Here is a 22,112-nt window from a genome sequence, read left to right on the forward strand (position 1 = left end):
TGGCAGGCTACAGTCCATGGGGTTGTAAAAGAGTCGTACACGACTCAGTGATTCGGCAGCAACAGATTGAGTGGATGGCCATACTGATTTAAGCAGGAGAAGGACTCCCCAGCCTTTCAGGTAGCCATAATTAATTCCAGTCAAATAAATCGATTTCTGGGATCAGCTCTGTAACAGTGAATCATGTGGAAGCCCATCGGGTGGCCAAGCTATCACCTCACCAGTGTGCCCTGTGATGGGCCTCACACAGAGACTCCGTCCTGCGTGCTTCCTGCTCACGTTGCCTTAATGACTGCTTCTAAAGTGCCAAGTCTTCTTGTCAGTGTCACTTGGGAGGCTTATTCTCTGCATCATTGATTTAGCCTCGAAGTCCAGGCCAGAAATGTGTTGGGTTGACCAAAAAGTTCATTTGGGTTTCTCCGTAACATTCTATGGGAAAACCCAAAGGAACTTTTTGGCCAGGTCAGTGTGTGTGGAACAAGGGATCCTGCTAAAAGTGAAATCTGAGCATGTCACTCCTGTGATCAAAACCTTCCAAATACTTCACACTTGAATGAAAAGCCTCCTGCCCAAAATGAATGATCTAACCTCCTCAGGGCTCCCGTCTCCGTTGTGGTAAGACCCTGCCTGTCTTATTCAAAATCCCAGGTATTCTCTCTTCCCTCTGCTCTACCCTAGCTGTTCCTTCCCCGCTTTATTTTCCTCCAAAGTGTGGATCCGCTTGGGACTGGAGGCTCCACTGAGGGCGGCGACTTTTTTATTCACCACTCCCCCCTAGTGCCTAGTTCGTAGTAAGCACTCAATATATAATTGCTGAATGAATGAATGGATCGTAACTGTATTCTATGCATGCGCAATGCTAAGGCTGAGAGCATAATCGTTTGCCCTGCAACTCACAACCAGTATGATGGCGTGGACATTGGGACACCCCCTGCATCTCAAAGCTTCACTTCAGTTCGCTTTTCAGTTAGATACTTGGGCCTCCTCTGTGAAGCTCTTTCAAGGGAAAGCTCTGAGTTCTTAGTCTTCACATTCTTTCCTCCTTAGCACCAGAGAGTCAACGCTATTCTGCAGAAGGATGTTACTGATTGTATGTGATAATTGTCACGTGCTTTGACGTGGCCTGAAAATGGGAGGAGGATGCTTCCGATGAGTGTTCCTGGACCTTTGCCCTGGTGCTGGGTCTGACATGTCAGCGCTGCCTCGGCCTCCCTCAATCCTGCTGTCCTTGTTTCTTTTCTTTTCTTTTCTTTTCCATTTATTTTTATTAGTTGGAGGCTAATTACTTTACATCATTACAGTAGTTTTTGTCATACATTGAAATGAATTAGCCATGGATTTACATGCATTCCCCATCCCGGTCCCCCCTCCCACCTCCCTCTCCACCCGATCCCTCTGGGTCTTCCCAGTGCACCAGGCCCGAGCACTTGTCTCATGCACCCAACCTGGGCTGGTGATCTGTTTCACCCTAGATAATATACATGTTTCGATGCTGTTCTCTTGAAACATCCCACCCTCGCCTTCTCCCAGAGTCCACAAGTCTGTTCTATACATCTGAGTCTCTTTTTCTGTTTTGCATATAGGGTTATCGTTACCATCTTTCTAAATTCCGTATATATGTGCTAGTATACTGTAATGGTCTTTATCTTTCTGGCTTACTTCGCTCTGTATAATGGGCTCCAGTTTCATCCATCTCATTAGAACTGATTCAAATGAATTCTTTTTAATGGCTGAGTAATATTCCATGGTGTATATGTACCACAGCTTCCTCATCCATTCGTCTGCTGATGGGCATCTGGGTTGCTTCCATGTCCTGGCTATTATAAACAGTGCTGCGATGAACATTGGGGTGCACGTGTCTCTTTCAGATCTGGTTTCCTTGGTGTGTATGCCCAGAAGTGGGATTGCTGGGTCATATGGCAGTTCTATTTCCAGCTTTTTAAGAAATCTCCACACTGTTTTCCATAGTGGCTGTACTAATTTGCATTCCCATATGCAAACCATATGATTATCTCAATAGATGCAGAAAAAGCCTTTGACAAAATTCAACATCCATTTATGATTAAAACTCTCCAGAAAGCAGGAATAGAAGGAACATACCTCAACATAATAAAAGCTATATATGACAAACCCACAGCAAGCATCACCCTCAATGGTGAAAAATTGAAAGCATTTCCCCTGAAATCAGGAACAAGACAAGGGTGCCCACTCTCACCACTACTATTCAACATAGTTTTGGAAGTTTTGGCCACAGCAATCAGGGCAGAAAAAGAAGTAAAAGGAATCCAGATAGGAAAAGAAGAAGTGAAACTCTCACTGTTTGTAGATGATGTGATCCTCTACATAGAAAACCCTAAAGACTCTACCAGAAAACTACTAGAGCTAATCAATGAATACAGTAAAGTTGCAGGATATAAAATTAACACACAGAAATCTCTTGCATTCCTATACACTAACAATGAGAAAACAGAAAGAGAAATTAAGGAAACAATACCATTCCCCATTGCAACAAAAAGAATAAAATACTTAGGAGTATATCTACCTAAAGAAACAAAAGACCTATACATAGAAAACTATAAAACACTGATGAAAGAAATCAAAGAGGACACAAACAGATGGAGAAATATACCGTGTTCATGGATTGGAAGAATCAATATTGTCAAAATGGCTATACTACCCAAAGCAATCTATAGATTCAATGCAATCCCTATCAAACTACCAACGGTATTTTTCACAGAACTAGAACAAATAATTTCTTTTTTTTTTTAAACCACATACAGATTTAAATCTTTCTGTGCTATGAGCCCACAGCAATTTATTTTCCTTTTCTTCCCTTGGTCTATTCAGGAATTTAATTTTCAGGTCAGGGGGTGATGCTCTCTAAGATGAAGTGAGGTTCTTAGTGGTGTGTGTTTGTTTCTAATCCTGTTGTTGTTCACTTGCTCAGTCATGTCTGACTCTTTGTGACCCCTGAACTGCAGCACACCAGGCTTCCCTATCCTTCATTATCTCCCAGAGTTTGTTCAAACTCATGTCCGTTGAGTCAGTGATGCTATCCAACTATCTCATCCTCTGTCACCCTCTTCTCTTTCCCTCAATCTTTCCTTGCATCAGGGTCGTTTCCAATGAGTTGGCTCTTCGTATCAGGTAGCCAAACTTTTGGAGCTTCAGCATCAGTCCTTCCAATGAATTCAGGGTTGAATTCCTTTAGGACTGACTGGTTTGATCTCCTTGCTGTCCAAGGGATTCTCAAGAGTCTTCTTCAGCACCATAGTTTGAAAGCATCAATTCTTCGGTGCTCAGCCTTCTTTATGGCCCAACTCTCACATGCTGTACATTATACATAAGTCACATAAGCAGAAAAGTAAAAACTGAGATCAGCTTGTCCCACAGACAAGAAACTGTCCCTTTGTTGGTGGTGGTGGTGGTGGTGTTTGGTTGGTTTGTTTTTTTCTGCTTCACCTACAGCTCATCAGAATGGAGTTGTCTGCCTTTCAGGATTAAGAAAGACAAGCAGACCTAAAAGGGAACATCTCAGCTTTTCTTCCTGCCATCAGCTTTGTCTTCTTTTTCTTTCCAGGTCGTGTCCACATTGCTCATCAACATAATCCCGGAGGACCATATCCCCCTGAACTTGTCGGGAAAGGCGAAGATCGGCGGAAAGGCCTGGGTGAAGGAGCCTCCTCGGTCCGTTCCCGGCTTTAACCCCGACTCCATGTGTGAGTCCCAGGTATGGCTGCCCAGCTGTGTACATTGGAGACTTCTAGTCCCAGGTTTAGGCAGCTTGACTTAAAACCAAGACAGAGAAGTCTTGCAAGAGGCAAGAGGAGTCATGCCTCGAAGGAAAGAGTTGTACTGATCTGTGTAGAGTCAACCACTAGCATTCCTTTTTAAATTTATATTTTTTATTTTCTTTATTTATTTGGCTGTAGGCTGTACTAGATCTTAGTTGTGGCACGTGGGGTCTTCAGTTGCAGCATGTGAACTCTTAGTTGTGGCATCCGGGATCTAGTTCCCTGACCTAGGGATTGAACCTGAGATCCCTGCATTGGGAGCTCAGACTCTTAGCCACCAGACCACCAGGGAAGTCCCCAACCATTAGCACTTGATTCTTACGTAAAGCTTATGACCAGCTTGGGAAGGTTCTTTCAGCAGAAGGCCTCAAACTTGACTCTGCAAAGCTTGGACATGCAGACCCTGAGACCCGTGATTGGCTGGCTATCATCACCTTGTGCTGAGGTTTCATACCTCCCAGCTCCATGGCTAGGAACCAGGCCTCGGCAGCATCTGCAGGACAGCCAAACCCCAGGGACACAGCACTGTTGCAGGAGAGTGAGACTGTGACCCCACATTGAAGATTTCCAGGGCCTCATATGCTCTTGGTGGGGAAGTATCCCCAGGGCCCCCGCTCACAAGGGCTTTGTCACAGGGTCTAATACACATGCCATTCATACTAGAACCCAAGCTGCCCCTTTTCTTTCCCTTCATAGATCATACGCTTAATGTGTACAGCACTCTTCTTTAAATTAGAAATCCTTTAAACTAGAAATTTAAATTGAGTTTTAAATTTAAACTAGAAATCCTTCTTTAAATTAGCTTCTGATGCTTGAAACAAGCTTTAGGGAAGTACAAATTCAGGCCTTAAAGGATATTAGAAAGGTTATCTTTTTCTTACTCCCAAGGTTCCAGGGAGGAAGTACCTAGGCCAAGGTCACGGTTACGAAGTTTAGACTCAAAATGTACTCCTTTTCAGTCACAAAGTTTTTGTCAAGGATGCGTGACCCCAAGTCAGAACGGATGGGTGATGGGAGTGGGGCCATGTTGGAACACACTGAACTGTCTATAGTTGGGGGGAGTGTAGTCCCCGAAAAGGAATTTTTTTTAATGTTCTTTTTTCTGTGCTATTTATTTTATTTTTGGCTGTGCTGAGTCTTTGTTGCTAGGTGGGCTTTTTTCTCTAGTTGGGAAGAGCCTGGAGGCTACTGTCTAGTTGTGGTGCACAGGCTTACTGCAGTGACTCCTCTGGTTGGACAGCACAGGCCTCAGTAGTTGTGGCTCCTGGGCTTTAGAGTACAGGCTCAGGTAGTTGTGCCTCACAGACTTAGTTGCTCCAAGGCATGTGGGATATTCCCATATCAGGGATTGAACCTATGTCTCCTGCATTGGCAGATGAATTCTTTACCACTGAGCCACCAGGGAAACCCTGAATGTTGTTCTCTATGTGCTCACCTGCTTTATCCGCTTCTTTGCATCAGGAATTTGAGGCAGGTGAAGGTTATAAGGTCAGTAAGACACTGAGTGAGGGAGGGGCTGGGTGCTCCCCCCCCAGCGCCAGTGGCCATCCGTCCGCAGGTGATCATCAGAGCTGGGGAGCTGCTCTGCGGGGTGCTGGACAAGGCGCACTACGGAAGCTCCGCCTACGGCCTGGTCCACTGCTGCTACGAGATCTACGGTGGGGAGACCAGCGGCAGGGTTCTCACCTGCCTGGCCCGCCTCTTCACCGCCTACCTGCAGCTCTACAGAGGCTTCACCTTAGGTGAGTCAGCCAGGTGGCTCTGGGGCCCCACCCGCCTCAGTCCGCTTCCCCATCCAGCACACCTGCCAGATTGTCTCTCCCGGTTCCAGGGGAACAGCCGGGCTCCCTTCGTGAGGCCATCTTCATGGGGCCACCAGTGACACTGCGCAGCCTTGCTTCTTCTCCGTGCTTCCACATCCCCCAACACACACCCATACACCCCAGTCTCTTCCTGTCTTCATAGAGCACAGAGTGACACCCCTTCCCCCATCTACATTTCCATTCTGTCCCTTTCTCAACACCTTTCTTTATGGTCTTCAGTCTCCTAGACTGATTTTTCTTCACTCATACCTCCATTCTGTCCTGCAAGTGCCCTTCCAGAATCTTCCGGGCACTCTGCGCTCCACCTGGAGTCTTCCTGTTGTCAGGACAGCCCACATCTCCCGACTCAGTGGGTTCTGTTGGAAACACCACGTTGAGGCAGACCTGTCAAGTGATCCTAAGATAGAAGGAGGAACTCTCTCCCTGGAAATGACAGCCCACTGTTTTAGGAAGTTGACTTTGATAAAGAAAACAAGGGGGCTGATATTTTCCATGCCGTGAGCTCATTCAGAGCCGTGTGTCTCTCGGTGTGCACAGCGGAGTCCAAGCCCTTCTGCAGTTTCCCATGCATGAGGAATGGGTGTCAGGCCTTGCACTGAGCAGGACCCCCAGCAAGTGTGGGAATCATCCAGCTGATGAGACTGAGTTCATGGACTGGCTCATGTGCACAGGGAGCCAGTGGGTCTACTAGAATTTGCTCATTGGCCTGAAGCAAGGCCATCATAATTATAAAATTTATATTGTGGAAAAGTCAAAATAAACACAGACATGAAAATAATTAAAAACCACCCAGCATTCAACTGCCAGAGATAACACCAATATTGACTTGATACGTGTCTTTATAGACTTTCCAAGTACAAACACTTTCAGGGAAAAAAAGGGGTTCCTACAGTAATACAGTGTTTTGTAATCTGCTCCCCTCTACCATTTACAGGTATGTTTATAAATGTCCTTCTGTAAGCAGATATAAACTGACTTCCTCAGGTCCGTGGCTATAAACTGTCCTGCTTTTGTAGATGTACCATGGTTTATTTTACCAGTTCCTGTTATTAGACATTTTAAGCTCTTTCCTGGTTCTCACAGTATTTCTCCGGTGAGCTTCCTTGAACAAATGTCTTTAAAAATGGAAAGTAGATGGACTTCCCTGGTGGCACAGTGGATAAGAATCCACCTGCCATTGCAGGAGACATGGGTTCGATCCCTGGTCCAGGAAGATCCCACAGGCCGCAGAGCAGGTAAGCCTGTGTGCCACAACTACTGAAGCCTGCACGCCTAAAGCCTGTGCTGCACAGAAGAGAAGCCATCACAATGAGAAGTCCACGCACGGCAACAAAGAGAACCCCCGCTCGCCACAACTAGAGAAAGCCTGAGCAAAGCAATGAAGACCCAGCACAGCCAAAAGTAAATAAATTTTAAAAAAAAAAAGTAGAGGAAGAATTCACACCCAGACCGTGATGAGTACCAAACCTAACAAGCAGCTATGCTCAGCATGTGATCCAAGGAGAAACTGACCAAAGACTGTCTGGTGCCGAGACTGAGAGGGAGCAGGGCCAAGCTGGGCGTCAAGCTTGAAGGGAAGTCCAGTCTAATGGAAGTGCCTTCAGCCCTTGCAGCCAAAGGTCACTGAAGGGACAGCAAGATGGCCTGGAGCTGACCCTGTGGAAGGGCCCATTGTCATGGTGTGGCTTGCTCACAGAGGGCAGATTCTTTCTCCTCAAGTTCTTTAGAGGCTCTCAGGCCTCTAGGACATTGCATGTGGGAGTCCCAGACATCTTAGCCCAGCTTTGCAATATGGCAGCCTTGAATTCCCTTCCCCCTGAGACCTTGACTGAGGGACTGTTGAGGTCAGTAGCTCTCAAATGTAGACAGAAAGTAGTTCATTGAAAAATGAAGTAGGAAGACTTCCTGCCTAAGATGGGGAACTCTTTAGCCCTTTGAAACCAGAAGGACAGGCTTCACTGAAGTGGCCCAGGCACTCTTCCTTCCAGAACAACAGAGAGAACCCTGCAGTTGTTGTCCCTGTCAGCCAGGCTTGGATGTGTCTGTGTGTGCTTGCCCACGGATTCTCACAGCTATATAGTGTGGTCCCTGCTGACATGTGATTTCTGGAAGTCAAAACCGGGATGTCTGCTTCCTCCCTCTTCTGTTTTCCTCAACCACAGAATGTCATCTTCACCTCTGTCCAATTCATCCAACATGTTTTTTTTTGAATGGAGGGCCTGTAGCTGGTGGCCAAGTATGGGACTTGGGCCTGGGTCGGCTTTCTACCTCTGTACCCATGGGCTCAAGTTTGAGCCTTAGCTTTGTCATTTGTAAGATGATAAGCACTTAAGAGATGGTAACAGTCTCTTTGAGGTGATGGGAATGTCACCATCATTATTTAGGTGCGCCCTGGGTGCCTGTCACCATGCCCCATGCCCCATGCCCTGACCTCACCAAGTTCACAGTCTGGTGAGAAGTCAGGCCTGGTTGCATCAAAACTGGTCTGTTTTACTTCACAGGAGTAGAAGACATTTTGGTCAAGCCGAAGGCGGATGTCAGGAGACATGGGATCATTGAAGAGTCCACCCACTGTGGGCCCCGGGTGAGAAGGGCCTGGGGGATACCGCTTGCCGCAGAGTCGGTCAGGCTCCAGCAGGATGGAGCCCACACCTTCCTCCCTTGCCTGCAGCCTCCAATGTTTCCTCTTTTAATCCTAGGCCGTCAGGGCTGCATTAAACCTGCCAGAGGCAGCATCATGTGATGAGGTCCGAGGGAAGTGGCAGGATGCCCATCTGGGTAAGGACCAGAGGGATTTTAACATGATTGACCTGAAGTTCAAGGAGGAAGTGAACCATTACAGCAATGAGATTAACAAGGTTAGTCCAGTGGCATGTGCACTTACCACCACCATTTTGAATGCTGTTTTGTTGTTGTTGTTTTTTAATTACATTTTGAGTCTCACTCTGGGCCTCTTGGAGCAATTTGACTGTTGGACAGCTGACTAGGTGAGACTTGAGATGGGGTGAGTAGAATTGATCACTTTGAAAAGCCAAGGGATTTGTACCCTCAGTGAGGGTCTGGAGAGGTTTTCCTTTGATTAATGTTGAGCATGAAGGCATTGCATTATTCTTTCTTTCTTTTACTTATTTATTTTTTGCCACAGTACCTGGCTTGTGGGATCTTAGTTCCCCAACCAGGGATTGAACCCAGGTCCTCAGCAGTGAAAGCGCCTTGTCCTAAGCACTGGACTGCCAGGGAGTTCTGCACTGGCTGTTGTATTAAATGTTTGTATTTTAGGGTAATGGCCTTAAAGGGGACTGAAGAAAGTCTTTTCCAGGGGTCTCTGCAGGGTGGAGGGGCACGGTAAAGGATCAGCACCTCCAGTGCTGCGTGTGTAGGAGAGCTGGGGTGAAGGCCCGTGTTTGAATCCTGGCTCTTCCATGGACTTGCTCTGAGATCTCCGGCCTTGTGTGATGTGAGCGATCTGAGCAAAGTGTCCTCCCCTGGGGCAGGGATGGGAGGAGCACCTGCTTCATGGATTTGCTGACAGAGTTCAGGAACTCATCTGTGCAGTGTCCTGGGTGAGGTCTGACCTTCCCGCCAGTCCTCCAAAGCCCCACAGCTGAGAAAGGAGAGGGAGCCCCATTCTTGCCCCAGAGCTGGGGCTCCCAGTCCTGCGGCTTGAAAGAGCCCGCCTGGCCCTCACCCCGGCCTCCTGGCCTTGACACCCCCCCTGAGGAGGAGGAGGGAGGACCAAGCCCAGCAGAAGTCAGTGTTTGCTGACTCAGTTCTGACTGGCTGTCAGCAGACCTTGTTGGTACAGTTCCGTCCTTGCGAGGTGAGGTTCCTTCCAGCCTTCCAGCATTGCTCGAGAACGGGGAGGCTCAGCTTCCAGGGCTCACTGGGGATACTGCACGTGGGGCATCATCTCAAGCGTCTCAGGATTACTGTACTTCTTTTCCTCTGTCTCTTCACATCCACTTTGTCTCTCCTGTGTGAGGGTGGATGTCTGCATCCCTAGGCAGAGGCTTAGATAAACTCAGAGCCACCCCCCACCTCTCCACAGCATCTCCCCAATCCACCTGGGGGCTCTGGCTACTCTTCTGCCCCAGGAACTGAAGTGAAGCACCTGTTTGCCACTTGGGCAGCATGTTGGCAGATAAGAGTATGACATGGGCACTGGTCATCATGGCTGCTTGTCCAGGGCCAGGCCATGCTCTGGTGGGTAAGTTCCCAAGGGCACCACCTTAGGTTTTATTTTTAATCAGCTGCATTTCAGCATCACAAACTAAAGATGGTTGCCCCTCTGCATCTGCCTTCCAGCTTCCCAGCAGAGGTGTTGAAAGCATGGCACCCGGAGCCACTCTTTAGACCTCTTTCCAGGGCTTCCATCCAAAAGGTTAATGACGATAAGACTTCTCCTTAACCTGAAATGGAATCTGGCACTGCTCTCCAGATTCATAGTCTAAGTGGGCTCCCGCATTTACCTTCTAAACCTGAGATTCCCAAGGAGGAGTCGCTGACTGATGTGTGTGTTCCATCCGCAGGCATGCATGCCCTTCGGCCTGCACAGACAGTTCCCAGAGAATAATCTGCAGATGATGGTGCAGTCTGGAGCCAAAGGTTCAACAGTGAACACCATGCAGGTGTGAGCAAAGGCGGGCTGGCCGCTTGGCAGAGGACTGGGGTGGTTGTAGGAGACACTTTTCAGATTTGTTTCTGTTTTTGAAAGAATCCATGTTCTATGTAAAGCATGGCAAGTACTGTGCAATACAAAAATATATATAGAAATCAGTACAGGAGCTAACCACTGTTAACATGCCAGTGTTGTAGACACATAGAGATAAATATCCAGATAGTGTATCGTGTGTGTACATGTTAAGTCGCTTCAGTCGTGTCTGACTCTTCGCGACCCCATGGACTGTAACCCACCAGGCTTCTCTGTCCATGGGATTCTCCAGGTAAGAATACTGGAGCGGGTTGCCATTTCCTTCTCCATAGTGTATCATATAGATGCCTATTATAAATTTAGATACTGTATGGTTATATATTTTCATGTTGCAGTGCTATCACAATGATTTCACAAATCTTAGCAACTTTTTTAAAAATTTGATGACCTTGAGAGAGTCTTAAGGACCATCTCATTGTTTGGTGAGTACAGAACAGTAGGAATGGGCTTTCAAGGCTCGAGGCCATCAGGAATTCCTTTTGACTAAGTAAAATCCAGACACACTGCCCCCAAGAGCATCACTAGGCAGTTTCATTCTCTTTTGACCTGAGAATATTCAGGATCACAATAAACTATATTTTCTGCTCATCTCAGTTTCCCCTTTAGGGAGGGTCCCTTTCAGATATAACACGAGATTATTCTGAAACATGGCTGCTTTTGCAAAGCACTGTCTATTTCACCTGACCCCAAATACGAAAATTCTAATCAGTAAGTGAAAGGAAGATACAGTTATTTTCCTGAAACATCAGCTTTCCTGGTTCATTAAGAAATGTAAGTTGACCTTCAGGAACTCCATTTCCATGCAGTTTTTCTTGAAGAGCAGGCGCTCCATCCTCTTCTGGGACAGAGTATCATTTAAGGCATGTGTGGGTGTTCAGTTCCATCTGGGTTTCCTTTCTCTCAGATCTCGTGCCTGCTGGGCCAGATCGAATTGGAAGGCCGGAGACCCCCTCTCATGGCATCTGGCAAGTCGTTACCCTGCTTTGAGCCTTATGAATTCACCCCCAGGGCTGGTGGCTTCGTCACTGGCAGGTTCCTCACTGGCATCAAGCCTCCGGTATGTATTTTTTGGTTTTTCCTTTTGGCTTTCCTCCTCATTTCTACGCTCAGGAGTAGGAAGCCTATGACCTTCACCAACAGCTTTAAGCAAAGATAGTCAAGAAATGAATGCCACCACATCCTTGCTTACCCTGTAGATGGCGGGGGCCCCTGAGGACTATAAGAGCCACATCATGTTCACCTTCGTAATGCCAGAGCCCAGCGTGGTGCCTGGCACATTGTGGGAGCTCGGGCAGGATTGCTGATGAGTGGGAAGATGAATAAGATCAGTCCCAGCTCGACCTCTTCCTGCCTCGTGCCTTCTCTCAGCCGGTTCTTCCCTGCCTCTGAGGGCAGCTGGGGCCAGGGAAGCCTTTCCCAGAGTGCTCTCCATTGCCAAAAGGAGCATCGCAGAGATTTAGTTTGCAAAGCTCCCCTAAGAGAGCCTCATGGCTCTTCCTTGACCCTGGGGAAACTGACCAGTTGTAGCAAATGCCTAGTTTTTCCTCCATCAACGATAGAACTCTCCTCTAAGAGAAAGGTTTTCTCCTCACACTTTGAGGTTTTCTCCTCACACTTTGAGAAATGGTTTTTCGATTAGTGCTTTCTGTTCCCTAATCCAGTGCATCTCTGCAAAGACGCCTCTTGTGGTCAGACAGTTAAGTCTAGGTTGTGAAGAGGACTGACCTTTTGTGTCAAGGCCATTGGCTACTCCCAGGGCTTCTCTCTTGGTCTCACACAGACTCTCCAGTGGTCGTCCATGGCCTCTGGCAAAGGGTGGTGGAGAGCTGATGTAGACCAGAGAGTTCTAAACTCTGGCTGCGACCCCTAAGTAAGTCATGAAACCATGGTAAAAGATAGCAGCTGGCTTTATGTGATGAAATAGAGTAGGGTGATAAAGAAGGCATCCGAGTGAGGGCTGGGGTTGTTTCATAAAGTTTCATAGTCTTAGCTTGACTTGTGTATCCTTATCTACACACGTGTGTGGATGTATGTACATGTTTGCTGATCATTGTTATAAATGCATGTCTCATTGTGGAAGTTTGGAAAACACTACGTGATGAGGCAAAAGTGCTATTTCTGTTTGAAAAATGGAGGGTGACCCTGAGGATGGACTCCTGAGAATGAGAACTGGCCCTTCTCCTCTACTTGTCCCCCTGCTCTCGGGCAGGATAAGACAGAGGTCACCGCACGGGAGGGCAGATGCCTCTGGTATCATCAGAGCTGTCAGAGCTGCTGGGGACATTGGCCTGAGCTGCCCTCCAGGAAGCAGGCTATCCTCACTGTGCCACCCCTGGACCTTCCCGCTTCTCCCACAGGAGTTCTTCTTCCACTGCATGGCCGGGCGAGAGGGTCTGGTGGACACTGCTGTGAAGACCAGCCGTTCCGGCTACCTCCAGAGGTAAAAAGCACCTGCCCTGCCACCTTTAGGTGGCTCAGTGTCCCAGGTCCATTCAACCTCTGTCACTTTTTCACATTTTCATTGCCAATTCGCTTAAGCTCCCTTTGGGGAAAAAAAAAAAAACTTCTGAAAAGTAATCCGTGGGTGTCCTGAGACAGAAAATAGCCAGTATTCTTCTCCTTCTAGAGGATTGGTCAGAGGTTTATAGGAAGGGCCTCGGCATCAGCAGGTATGCCCTTTCCTGGAGAGTGACTGGGCAGGCAACCAGGGCTGGAGATGGGAGCAAGGGTTGCACAGGGGCACGGGAGCCAGCCTGTCCTGGGGCTTGCTTGGCTGCAGAACAGCAGTCCCCTCTTCTGCGTCTGCCTGCCACCTGCCCCATCAAAGTCTGCTCCAAGAGGTGGGAAGTCCCAGTAAGCACTGAGCGAAGGATCTCTGTACAGGTGCATCATCAAACACCTGGAGGGGCTGGTGGTCCAGTACGACCTGACAGTCCGCGACAGCGACGGTAGCGTGGTGCAGTTCCTGTACGGGGAGGACGGCCTGGACATCCCCAAGACACAGTTCCTGCAGCCTAAGCAGTTCCCCTTCCTCACCAGCAACTATGAGGTAGTGTGCCGCCTTCCAGAGCTGGGGAGTTGGCAGGGTAGGGCCTGTGTGGTGGACCTCCCACCCTGAGCTTTGCCACCCAATCAGAGTGACCGCTGAAAACTAGAGTAGGGAGAATTTAAAAGCACCAAGCAATGAATGCCCTGGAACACCTGACTTGGCAGATGCTTCAAACAACTGCACTGTTGGGGGCATTTATGGTCCTAAACTCGAGTGCACTGTGGCTGCTGTCTGCCTGCCTCCTCACTGCTGCCTGGGCACATAGGGGCCCCTCTGCCCATTTTACAGCCAAGACAACTGAGTATCTGAGTTTAAGTGACGAGCTGGTGAGGAGCAGGACTTGTTTCTCCACCCAGACCCTCTGACTCACAAGCCCATCGTTTTCATTCCATGCCTTATTGGCCCAAGAGGGATCGTCAGCATTGGCTGAAGAGTCCCCCAGGTTTAGCAGTTTGGAAAACTGAAACTGACATGGCCTGTTGAAGGCCATGAGCAGGTGGTCAGATTGAAAGTTAAGGGCCAGCTCCTTTCACCGTGGTGCCTGTCCCCTCCTTTCTTCCCAGAAATACCCGTGTTCTGGAAGGACTCTGAGTGTCAGGGTTTCTGCCCCATGCCCTCAGCTCCTGAGACTGCCAGCTCCCGACTCTGGTTGGCATAGAGCGAGGCCCTGGTTAGCAGCGGGTGCTCAGCCCCCCAAGGGGCATCGTGAGGGCTCCACACGGGCCACCTCCTATGAAGTTGTGTGAATTGTGTGACATGGCTTTTGTGTTACACCCTCACCTCTTCATTCTTGCTTGTGTGATCTGTTTGTCTAGGTGATAATGAAATCGAAGCATCTCCATGAAGTTTTATCCAGAGCGGATCCCCAGAAAGCTCTCCGTCACTTCCGAGCCATCAAAAAATGGCACAGCAAGCATTCCAACACCCTCCTGAGGAAAGGTGCCTTCTTGAATTACTCCCAAAAAATTCAGGCGGCCGTGAAAGCCTTGAACCTTGAGGGCACAAACCAGAACGGCCGCAGCCCTGAGACTTACCAGGTGATGCTGAAGGAGGCGGGGGATCAGTGGGGTTGAGGGGATGAGGGGTGGTTTTCCTAGTGGAAGGTCCAGCCATGAAATCTAGCTTCATTCACTATTGGCCAGGAAAAATGGCCCTCAAATATCAATTTAAGGAGGGGAAATCTTTACAGAGTCCTCCCTGGTGGCTTAGAGGTAAAGAATCCACCCGCAATGCAGGAGACTCAGGTTCAATCCCTGGATCAGGAATATCCCCTGGAGGAGGGCATGGCAACCCACTCCAGTATTCTTGCCTGGAGAATCCCCATGGACTGAGGATCCTGGAGGGCTACGGCCCATAGGGTCACAAAGAGTCAGACATGACTGAAGCGACTGAGCACGCATGTCCACATCTTTACTAAGGCATGGGCAGGGTTCCAGGCAGCTCACTAGGGCTGGTAAGTTGGGTTCCCCAGCCTCCCTGAGGACGTGAACAGTCACCAGGAGGAGAGAAGGTGGCCGTGGGCAGAGACCACATGACAGGAGCCCTCAGTTGAGAGACTGGGGCTCAGAGACCCCTCAGGGTGGGGACTGGATGTCCAGCCTTACTCCTCCCTCTTTCCCCTCTTCTGCGATCTCCCACCTTCCAGGCATGGCTGAGCCAGGAGGCAGAGGAGCACTTGGAAGCAGTTGCTATGGGGCAGCTTTGGGGCATCAGGCGTGTGAAAGCCTGGACAGGGGACAGACGGGGATCAGCACAGTCACCTGGCTCATGGTGACTGTGTCCTTGTTGTCCTGAGGCAGCCCTGGTTTGCCTCTCATCCCAGGATGATTATTAATAACGTTGCATTTTATTCTACAAGTATCACAGTTTGGAGAGTAGCTTTCGTGGTCACCCTGCTTGTGCTTGAAGGGCTACAACGATTGGCTCCTAGAGTCGTGGTCAGGCAGTACGCCTTGGGATGGATTCGGTTTCTCTGTGCTTCCAATGTCAAGATGGCTTTCCTGTGCTGTCAGATTTCTCTCTCTTTCCCATGCTGTCATTTGAAGCAAAGGCCTTTGATCTTCCTCATCCTACTGGACACCCCAGGAAGAGAAGCCCATTCCTGGTGTTGTCCCACATAGCTGAGTCCTGTCCTTACTTCCAGATGCTGAGGATGTGGGCTGAGTTAGATGAACAAAGCCGGAGGAAGTACCAGAAGAAGGCGGCTCCTTGTCCCGACCCCAGTCTGTCTGTCTGGCGCCCGGACATCTACTTTGCATCTGTGTCAGAGACATTTGAAAAGAAGATGGACGACTACAGCTGTGAGTGGGCAGCTCAGGCAGAGAGGAGTTACGAGAAATCAGGGCTTTCTCTCGACAGGTAATAACACTGACCTTTTGCACCTGCAGAGGGAGACTCTGCTTCTTTCAGGCCCTTCCCTGCCTACTCCGACAGCCTCCTGGGTCTGAGACTCCAGTAGGAGGGAGGAAAGTGAAACAGAGGGCACCTTGCAATCCCTGAGGGCTGTGGGATAGATGAGAGCTTAGGCAGGAGTGCCTCCCCAACCTGGGCCAGGATGGAGGAGAGTGCTCTGCGGGGAAGGAGGCTTTCATAGTGCCCATTCTCTTGCGTGTGGGATGGTAGGTGTGCCTCAGTGAGAGGCAGGAAGTCTGGTCAGCAGCTGCCAACCCTGGGACCTGGCACAGATCATCCTTTGCCCTATGACACCACATCTCAGTAAGGAGCTGGGTCTGATGATTCCAGTGACCCTTGGAGCTTCGACTTTCAAGGCTTGGAGGAAGAAGGACCACATGGAGTCCCCAGCTTGGACTTGTTCACAGAAAAATAAAATGGGGAAAAGAAATTAATTAATATTTAAAGTTTTGTCAGCTGTAAATTTAGTATGGTGTAATGTGATATAATACATTATATTATAGCTCAAAGCTAATATAAATAACTGTAGTGATTATAAGTAGAATGTTAAGGAATTAATGAATGGCTCCTTGATCATTGCTGTCTTTGACTGCATCTGAAGTAGAGTTTGAGCTTGAGCTTCCCATTCCCAGGTGGCTCAGTGGTAAACAACCTGCCTGCCAGTGCATTAGACACAGGTTCAACGCTGGATCGGGAAGGTCCCCTGGAGAAGGAATAGCAGCCCACTCCAGTATTCTTGCCTGGAAAATTTCTTGGATAGTGAAGCCTGAGAGGCTACAGTCCATGGGGTTGCAAAGAGTCAGACACGACTTAGTGACTAGTGACTTAAGACAAGTGGGAAGCCAGGCATGGACCAGCACTGAGCCAGAGAGAATTGAAAGGTGACATGTGCCCCCAGGGAATGTCTGCTGGGGCACTGGTCTCAGAGCAGTCATCAAGGGGACCTTCCCGCTCAGTTCTCTTAGCCTGGCCTGCAGAGCTGGAGGCCTGAGATCATCTGCTCTAGCTTGGCTGCATGATGAAACCCTGCCAGATACACAGGGAGTCTGAGGGTCCAGGGAATGGGACTGTGACAGGGGGAGGAGCAAAGACAGATTCTTGTCTGGAGGACCTGGAGTGGAGGGATAGCTGTCACTTTTTATGCCTTAAACAGGTTTCTCCAGCCAGGCCTCAGAGGTATGAAGATGGAGTAATAAATCACAGGAGGTTGTGGTTTAGCTGCCAACTGGGTTTTCCCTAAAAGAGCAAGGCCCTGATTCCCTTTTACCTTCCTCCCTGCCGCTCAGGATGCTGCCATTTACTTTCAGAAGGACCATGTGGGTCCTCCCTCCAACTGTGCTGCATCAGGAGTGGTGCAGGCTTAGCCTTGGGGAGCATCAGTTGGGTTCAGCGGGCTGAGATGGGGAGGCAAGTGTGCTTCCATGACTCTCACAGAGGCTCTGTTAGCAAGCCCCAAGCTCTGGGGGCAACCCCAACATATTTGAAGGTTTTTTTCTGTCAGGAATACTGATATGCACTCAGACCTCACTGGTTTGAAGTAGTGGGGAGAGAATACACATCAGGTTAGTGAAAAGTCTGATTTTTATTAATAAAAAGAACTTGCATAGAAATGTAGTTTTATTACTTCCCTCTGCACTCACACATAATGTCCATTTAGTCTTGAATTATTGAGTCGATTCCTTGTCCTGTGTGCCGGGGTCACACAGTGTTCCTGTGGCTATTCTAAAAATAGGAAGAAGGGTTATTAGTAAGTTACAAATGTTATAAAATCATATGGCATGCATACTTCCAAAGTGGCCCATAGCCATTTGCACTAATTAAGAAGAGAAGTGCCCTACTCCTGCCTGCCCCACCTTATCCCCATGCTTGTTCCGTGAACCTCTCCCCAGTTTGTACAGAGGGAGGTTTCAGCCCTCTACAAGCTGTCATAGCCAGTGGGGAATAAAGAATTAGCCAAGGGAAATGTGAACAGTGAGTTCACAGGTTCCATGACATTCTCTGGGTAGACATGAGCAGTCTGAACGTCGACATCCAGAGCTTCAGCCACCCAGCTGGGCTCTGTGCTGCGTCATTTAGGGCATGTCAGGGTCATTGGCAGGAATTTAAGGCTTAGAAGGACCATTTGCCTGGTAAAACAAGCCCAGAAGGAGAGAGGTATCAGGTTCATGCACCCAGCTCACAGGGTCTGTCGTCAGCTCGTGACAGGCAGGTGGTATCGGTGTCCCTGACCCCTGATGTCCCCCCACCCTGTTTCCAGTTTGAGGACTCTGCTGCAGCTCAAGTGGCAGCGCTCACTATGTGACCCGGGTGAGGCTGTGGGCCTGCTGGCCGCCCAGAGCATCGGGGAGCCCTCCACACAAATGACCCTGAACACCTTCCACTTTGCCGGCAGAGGCGAGATGAACGTCACCCTGGGCATTCCGAGGTGGGCTTCAAGGGTACACGGGCTGGGTCTGTCCAAGCCTGCTCCTGGGAAGGAGGGCATTTCATTATTGTGTGAAAATGTGTGTGTGTGTGTGTGTGTGTGTGTGTATGTATGAGTGAGAGTGTGTATGTATGAATGTGAGAGTGAATGTGTGTATGAATGTATGAGTGTGTGGGTGAGGGTGTGTTTTAGTATGAATGTGAGAGTGGGGGGGTGTGTGTGTGTATGAATTTTTGAGAGTATGTGTATGTAAATGAGCTACAGGGTCATCAAAGTGGGGGGCGGGTCAGGGTTGGAATTTCCGGAGCCCAACTGGTTTCTGCACTTGGATCCATGCCCAGGCCTCTCAGCATCTCCATTTAGCTCTCCGCCAACTCCTGGATCCCAGTTTCCTGGAATGCTTGTGAAACTGCAGGCTCCCGGGATCAGGCCGTCTGGTTGCCCGGCTCCGGGGGCACCACTCACCTAGAACAGAATCCAGAGGGACCCTGGCTCTTCAGGTCAAAGTGTGCACCCTGCAGGTTGATGGCTGCTGGGCAAGGGGAAAGAACAGAGATGACACTCACCTGCCTGACCTGGCCGCTTTCTAGCTGAGTAACTCAGGCTCCTCAGCTCTCTCAGCCTTGGGGTTTGTGGGGAGGAGAAGGGCAGGGGCCACAGTGCAGTCTGGCCAGGCTGGCTCACGGAGCTGTGGCTGAGGCCTGGCCGTGGCCTTGTGCCCAGTCGGAGCCTTAGCAAGCACTGTAAGTGAGGCACAGGTGACAGGAAGCAAGAAGACACGGCCCTGTCCTTGAGCCCACACTTCAGTGGAGGAAGCTGACTGCAGAATCCCTTGCTGTCATACACAGGGCCAGAGCAGGGACACCCTGATCAGCGTATTTCCCCCTCAAGATCCTAAGGTCTCTTGCAGATCCTGAAAGAACTCCAGCATGTTGATGAGAAAGACTTCACAAAATAGAGACTCTGGGTGCTTCTTTGGCTCAAATGTGCCCTTGTTCCATGACAGGTTGCGGGAGATCCTCATGGTGGCCAGCGCCAACATCAAGACGCCGATGATGAGTGTACCTGTGTTCAATACCAAGAAAGCGCTGAAGAAAGTGAAAAGCCTGAAGAAGCAACTCACCAGAGTGTGTCTCGGGGAGGTAATGATCTCCTTCAGACCCAGCTGCGGGCGTTTTCCTGTGTCCCCTCCATCCATCCTCCCATCTGGGAAGAATGGCCTTTGTCAACTCTTCTGACCCTGGGCTCAGACTTCACCAGTGAGAGAGGCAGGCTTCCTCTGCTGGGTACTGAGCAGGGGTGGGTCAGGAAGCTTTGAAAGTAACCACTGGTTCTGCAGCATTCTTATGTGCCTTACAAACAAAGATACTTTCTGGGTTAACTTACCAGCCCCTCTTGAGCCCTCCCCCCACAGCCTCAGGCCCTTCTCAGGAGGTGTGACCTGCAGGATGGGGGTTCCTCTCCCTACCCTGAGAGGGATTTACATCAGCAGCGCACATTTGAAACTTTGGCCTGTGGTCCCAGTCCCTGTGCCTGCAAACTCAGTTTTCCCACTTGTAATGCTCAGTCCCAGGCATGGGGCACACTGGGCCCTATCTGTCTGTCTGGTTCTAGGTGTTGGAGAAAATTGATGTTCAGGAGTCCTTCTGTATGGGGGAGAAACAGAACAAGTTCCGGGTATACCAGCTGCGGTTTCAGTTCCTGCCACACGCGTACTACCAGCAGGAGAAGTGCATGAGGCCCGAGGACATCTTACACTTCATGGAAACCAGGTCAGGACTCAGGTCATTTGACTTTGGCAGATTCTTATTGTATGACTTTGTCATCAACCATGAGAGCTCCTGACCACAGAACTCCCAGGGCCTGAGGGCTCTTGCCCAGACGATTCGCCCAAGGGAAATGTTTAGGAAAATGGGAAGTCCTGCAGCTTCATCTGGCTTGTGGGTATGACTCCATTGCTCTGCCTGCCTCCTGCTCTCTGGCCCATGAGTTCCATCTACTTGTATTTGGAGGATTTAAGGTGTAGGAGTCCATGGACCATAAAGAGACCAGAACTTTATCAGAGTGATGGTGCTATGATGTCAGACCAGCATGTGGTATTCATTTCTGACATGACGTGGTTCCTAATACATTGATGTTCTGTCAGGAAGGAGCCCTGTGCTAACAACATGATGCTCTTAAACATAGTTCTATAACTGGGATTGACCTCCGAGTTTTTAAAATAATTTTATTTATTTATTTGTTTTGGCTCTGCTGGGTCTTGTCATGGTGCTGTGCGGCCTTTTGTCTAGTTGAGGCAAATGGGGGTTACTCTCTAGATGTGGTGTAGAGGCTTCTTATTGCAGTGGCTTCTCTTCTTTTGGAGCATGAACTCTAGGGCACTCGGGCTTCAATAGCTGCGTGGGCTCAGTAGTTGTGGCTCTTGGACTCTAGAGCACAGGCTCAATAGTTGTGGCACGTGGACTTAGTTGCTCCAAGACATGTGTTATCGTCCTGGATCAGGGATCAAACCTACGTCTCCTGCTTTGGCAGGCGGATTCTTTACCACTGACCCACCAGGGAGGTTCTACCTCCACCTTTTTATGGAGAAGATCTGGTTCCCTTCTGGTAGGAAGATTGAACATCCATTTTTCTCTCAAGTTCAAGTCACTGTCAGACACTGGACAGCACGGTCTGGACACTGGACACAGTGCTGAGTGCCCAGGATTCGGAAGGGGGTTTCCTGTCAGGGCTGGTGCAAGCCAGCAAGAGCCAGCAAAGCACTGCTGACTTGCCAGCTGACCTTGAATGGTGGAGCGCAGACTCAAATGGCTGCGGGGGTTGGCGGGTAAGAAGGCCAGTGAGGCATTTGGGAGCCCCTGGCCAGCTGGAGAGCACGTCAGCTGCCTCAAGAAGGCAGGAATGTGGGCCAGGGTGGCCAGACCTTCTGATTCAAAAAAAGTAATAAGAAAACTGCCTCTCATTTTTTTTCCTGTCTTTGGTTGGTTGGTGTTTTCTTTTGCGTGTGTGCTTGCTCAGTCATTTCAGTCATGTCTGACTTCTTGGCGACCCTATAGACTGTAGCCCACCAGGATCCTCTGTCCATTGGGATTCTCCAGGCAAGAATACTGGAGTGGGTTGCCATGCCTTCCTTCAGGGGATCTTCCCGACCCAGGATCGAACTCAGGTCTCATTATGTCTCCTGTGTTGGCAGGAGGATTCTTTACCTCACCTTTAGCATCACCTGGGAAGGCTTTGCTTGCTTTTACTTTTATAAATTAGTCTCTAATTTGTAAGCATTGACAGCTAAGTCATATCTTTGTAAAAGCCCATTGAGGCTCAGCTAGATATGTTAACAGGATTTGGCCTCAGACCCCTGGCCCCTGTCTTCAGTCTGGAACAGCCCTCAGGTCTTCCGATGCTACTCAGAATCAAAGAACCAAGGGCAGAGTAGAGGCAGGATGTCCACCCACACAGTGATCCCACAAATATTTGCTGAGTGCCGCCCACTCGCAGGGCAGTCCTGGGAAGCGTGGCCAGGAGGGAGCGACTGTCTTGCCCAAGCCCTCTTCTTCCCTCTCACCTGAAGACTCGTGCTGGCTGCAGTCTAGCCCCGCTAAGCAGGTGACGTGTAGGCCGGCCAGGGTTGTTTAGATGACCTTGGATATGAGCTCAGCCCTTTGGATGGGGCAGCCGGCTGGGCCCTGGGGAGCATGTGCGTCACCCCTCGCCAGGGTGGAGGACGCTCATTCTGTCAGGAGTGCTCGGAATGCTGGGTCACGTCGCAGGAGACCAGACGCCAGCTCATTAATTAACTGGGAGGAACATCCCTCCCAGCATGCCATGTGTTTGTGCTGGCCAGGCAGCCCTTGTCTGAGAAACGGGAATTAGGATCACGTGGCCTCTTGAGAATTACCGA

General features: G+C 49.5%; 1 protein-coding gene across 2 annotated transcripts in view; it reads left to right on the top strand.

Annotated features, from left to right (window-relative positions):
* POLR1A (RNA polymerase I subunit A) overlaps nt 1-22,112 on the top strand; it is an 83,626-nt gene that overhangs the window by 51,846 nt on the left and 9,668 nt on the right. For both annotated transcript variants that reach the window (XM_020889449.2, XM_070479376.1), the window contains 13 exons: nt 3,581-3,730; nt 5,353-5,536; nt 8,119-8,201; nt 8,317-8,475; nt 10,147-10,245; nt 11,233-11,385; nt 12,686-12,768; nt 13,212-13,377; nt 14,193-14,414; nt 15,521-15,735; nt 18,047-18,214; nt 19,221-19,356; nt 19,829-19,986. In XM_020889449.2, coding sequence (XP_020745108.2) covers nt 3,581-3,730; nt 5,353-5,536; nt 8,119-8,201; nt 8,317-8,475; nt 10,147-10,245; nt 11,233-11,385; nt 12,686-12,768; nt 13,212-13,377; nt 14,193-14,414; nt 15,521-15,735; nt 18,047-18,214; nt 19,221-19,356; nt 19,829-19,986 — 1,976 coding nt within the window. The remainder of the gene's footprint in view (nt 1-3,580; nt 3,731-5,352; nt 5,537-8,118; nt 8,202-8,316; nt 8,476-10,146; nt 10,246-11,232; nt 11,386-12,685; nt 12,769-13,211; nt 13,378-14,192; nt 14,415-15,520; nt 15,736-18,046; nt 18,215-19,220; nt 19,357-19,828; nt 19,987-22,112) is intronic.

This window comes from Odocoileus virginianus, chromosome 2 (genome assembly GCF_023699985.2).
Source record: "Odocoileus virginianus isolate 20LAN1187 ecotype Illinois chromosome 2, Ovbor_1.2, whole genome shotgun sequence".
In the NCBI taxonomy this organism is placed as follows: Eukaryota; Metazoa; Chordata; class Mammalia; order Artiodactyla; family Cervidae; genus Odocoileus; species Odocoileus virginianus.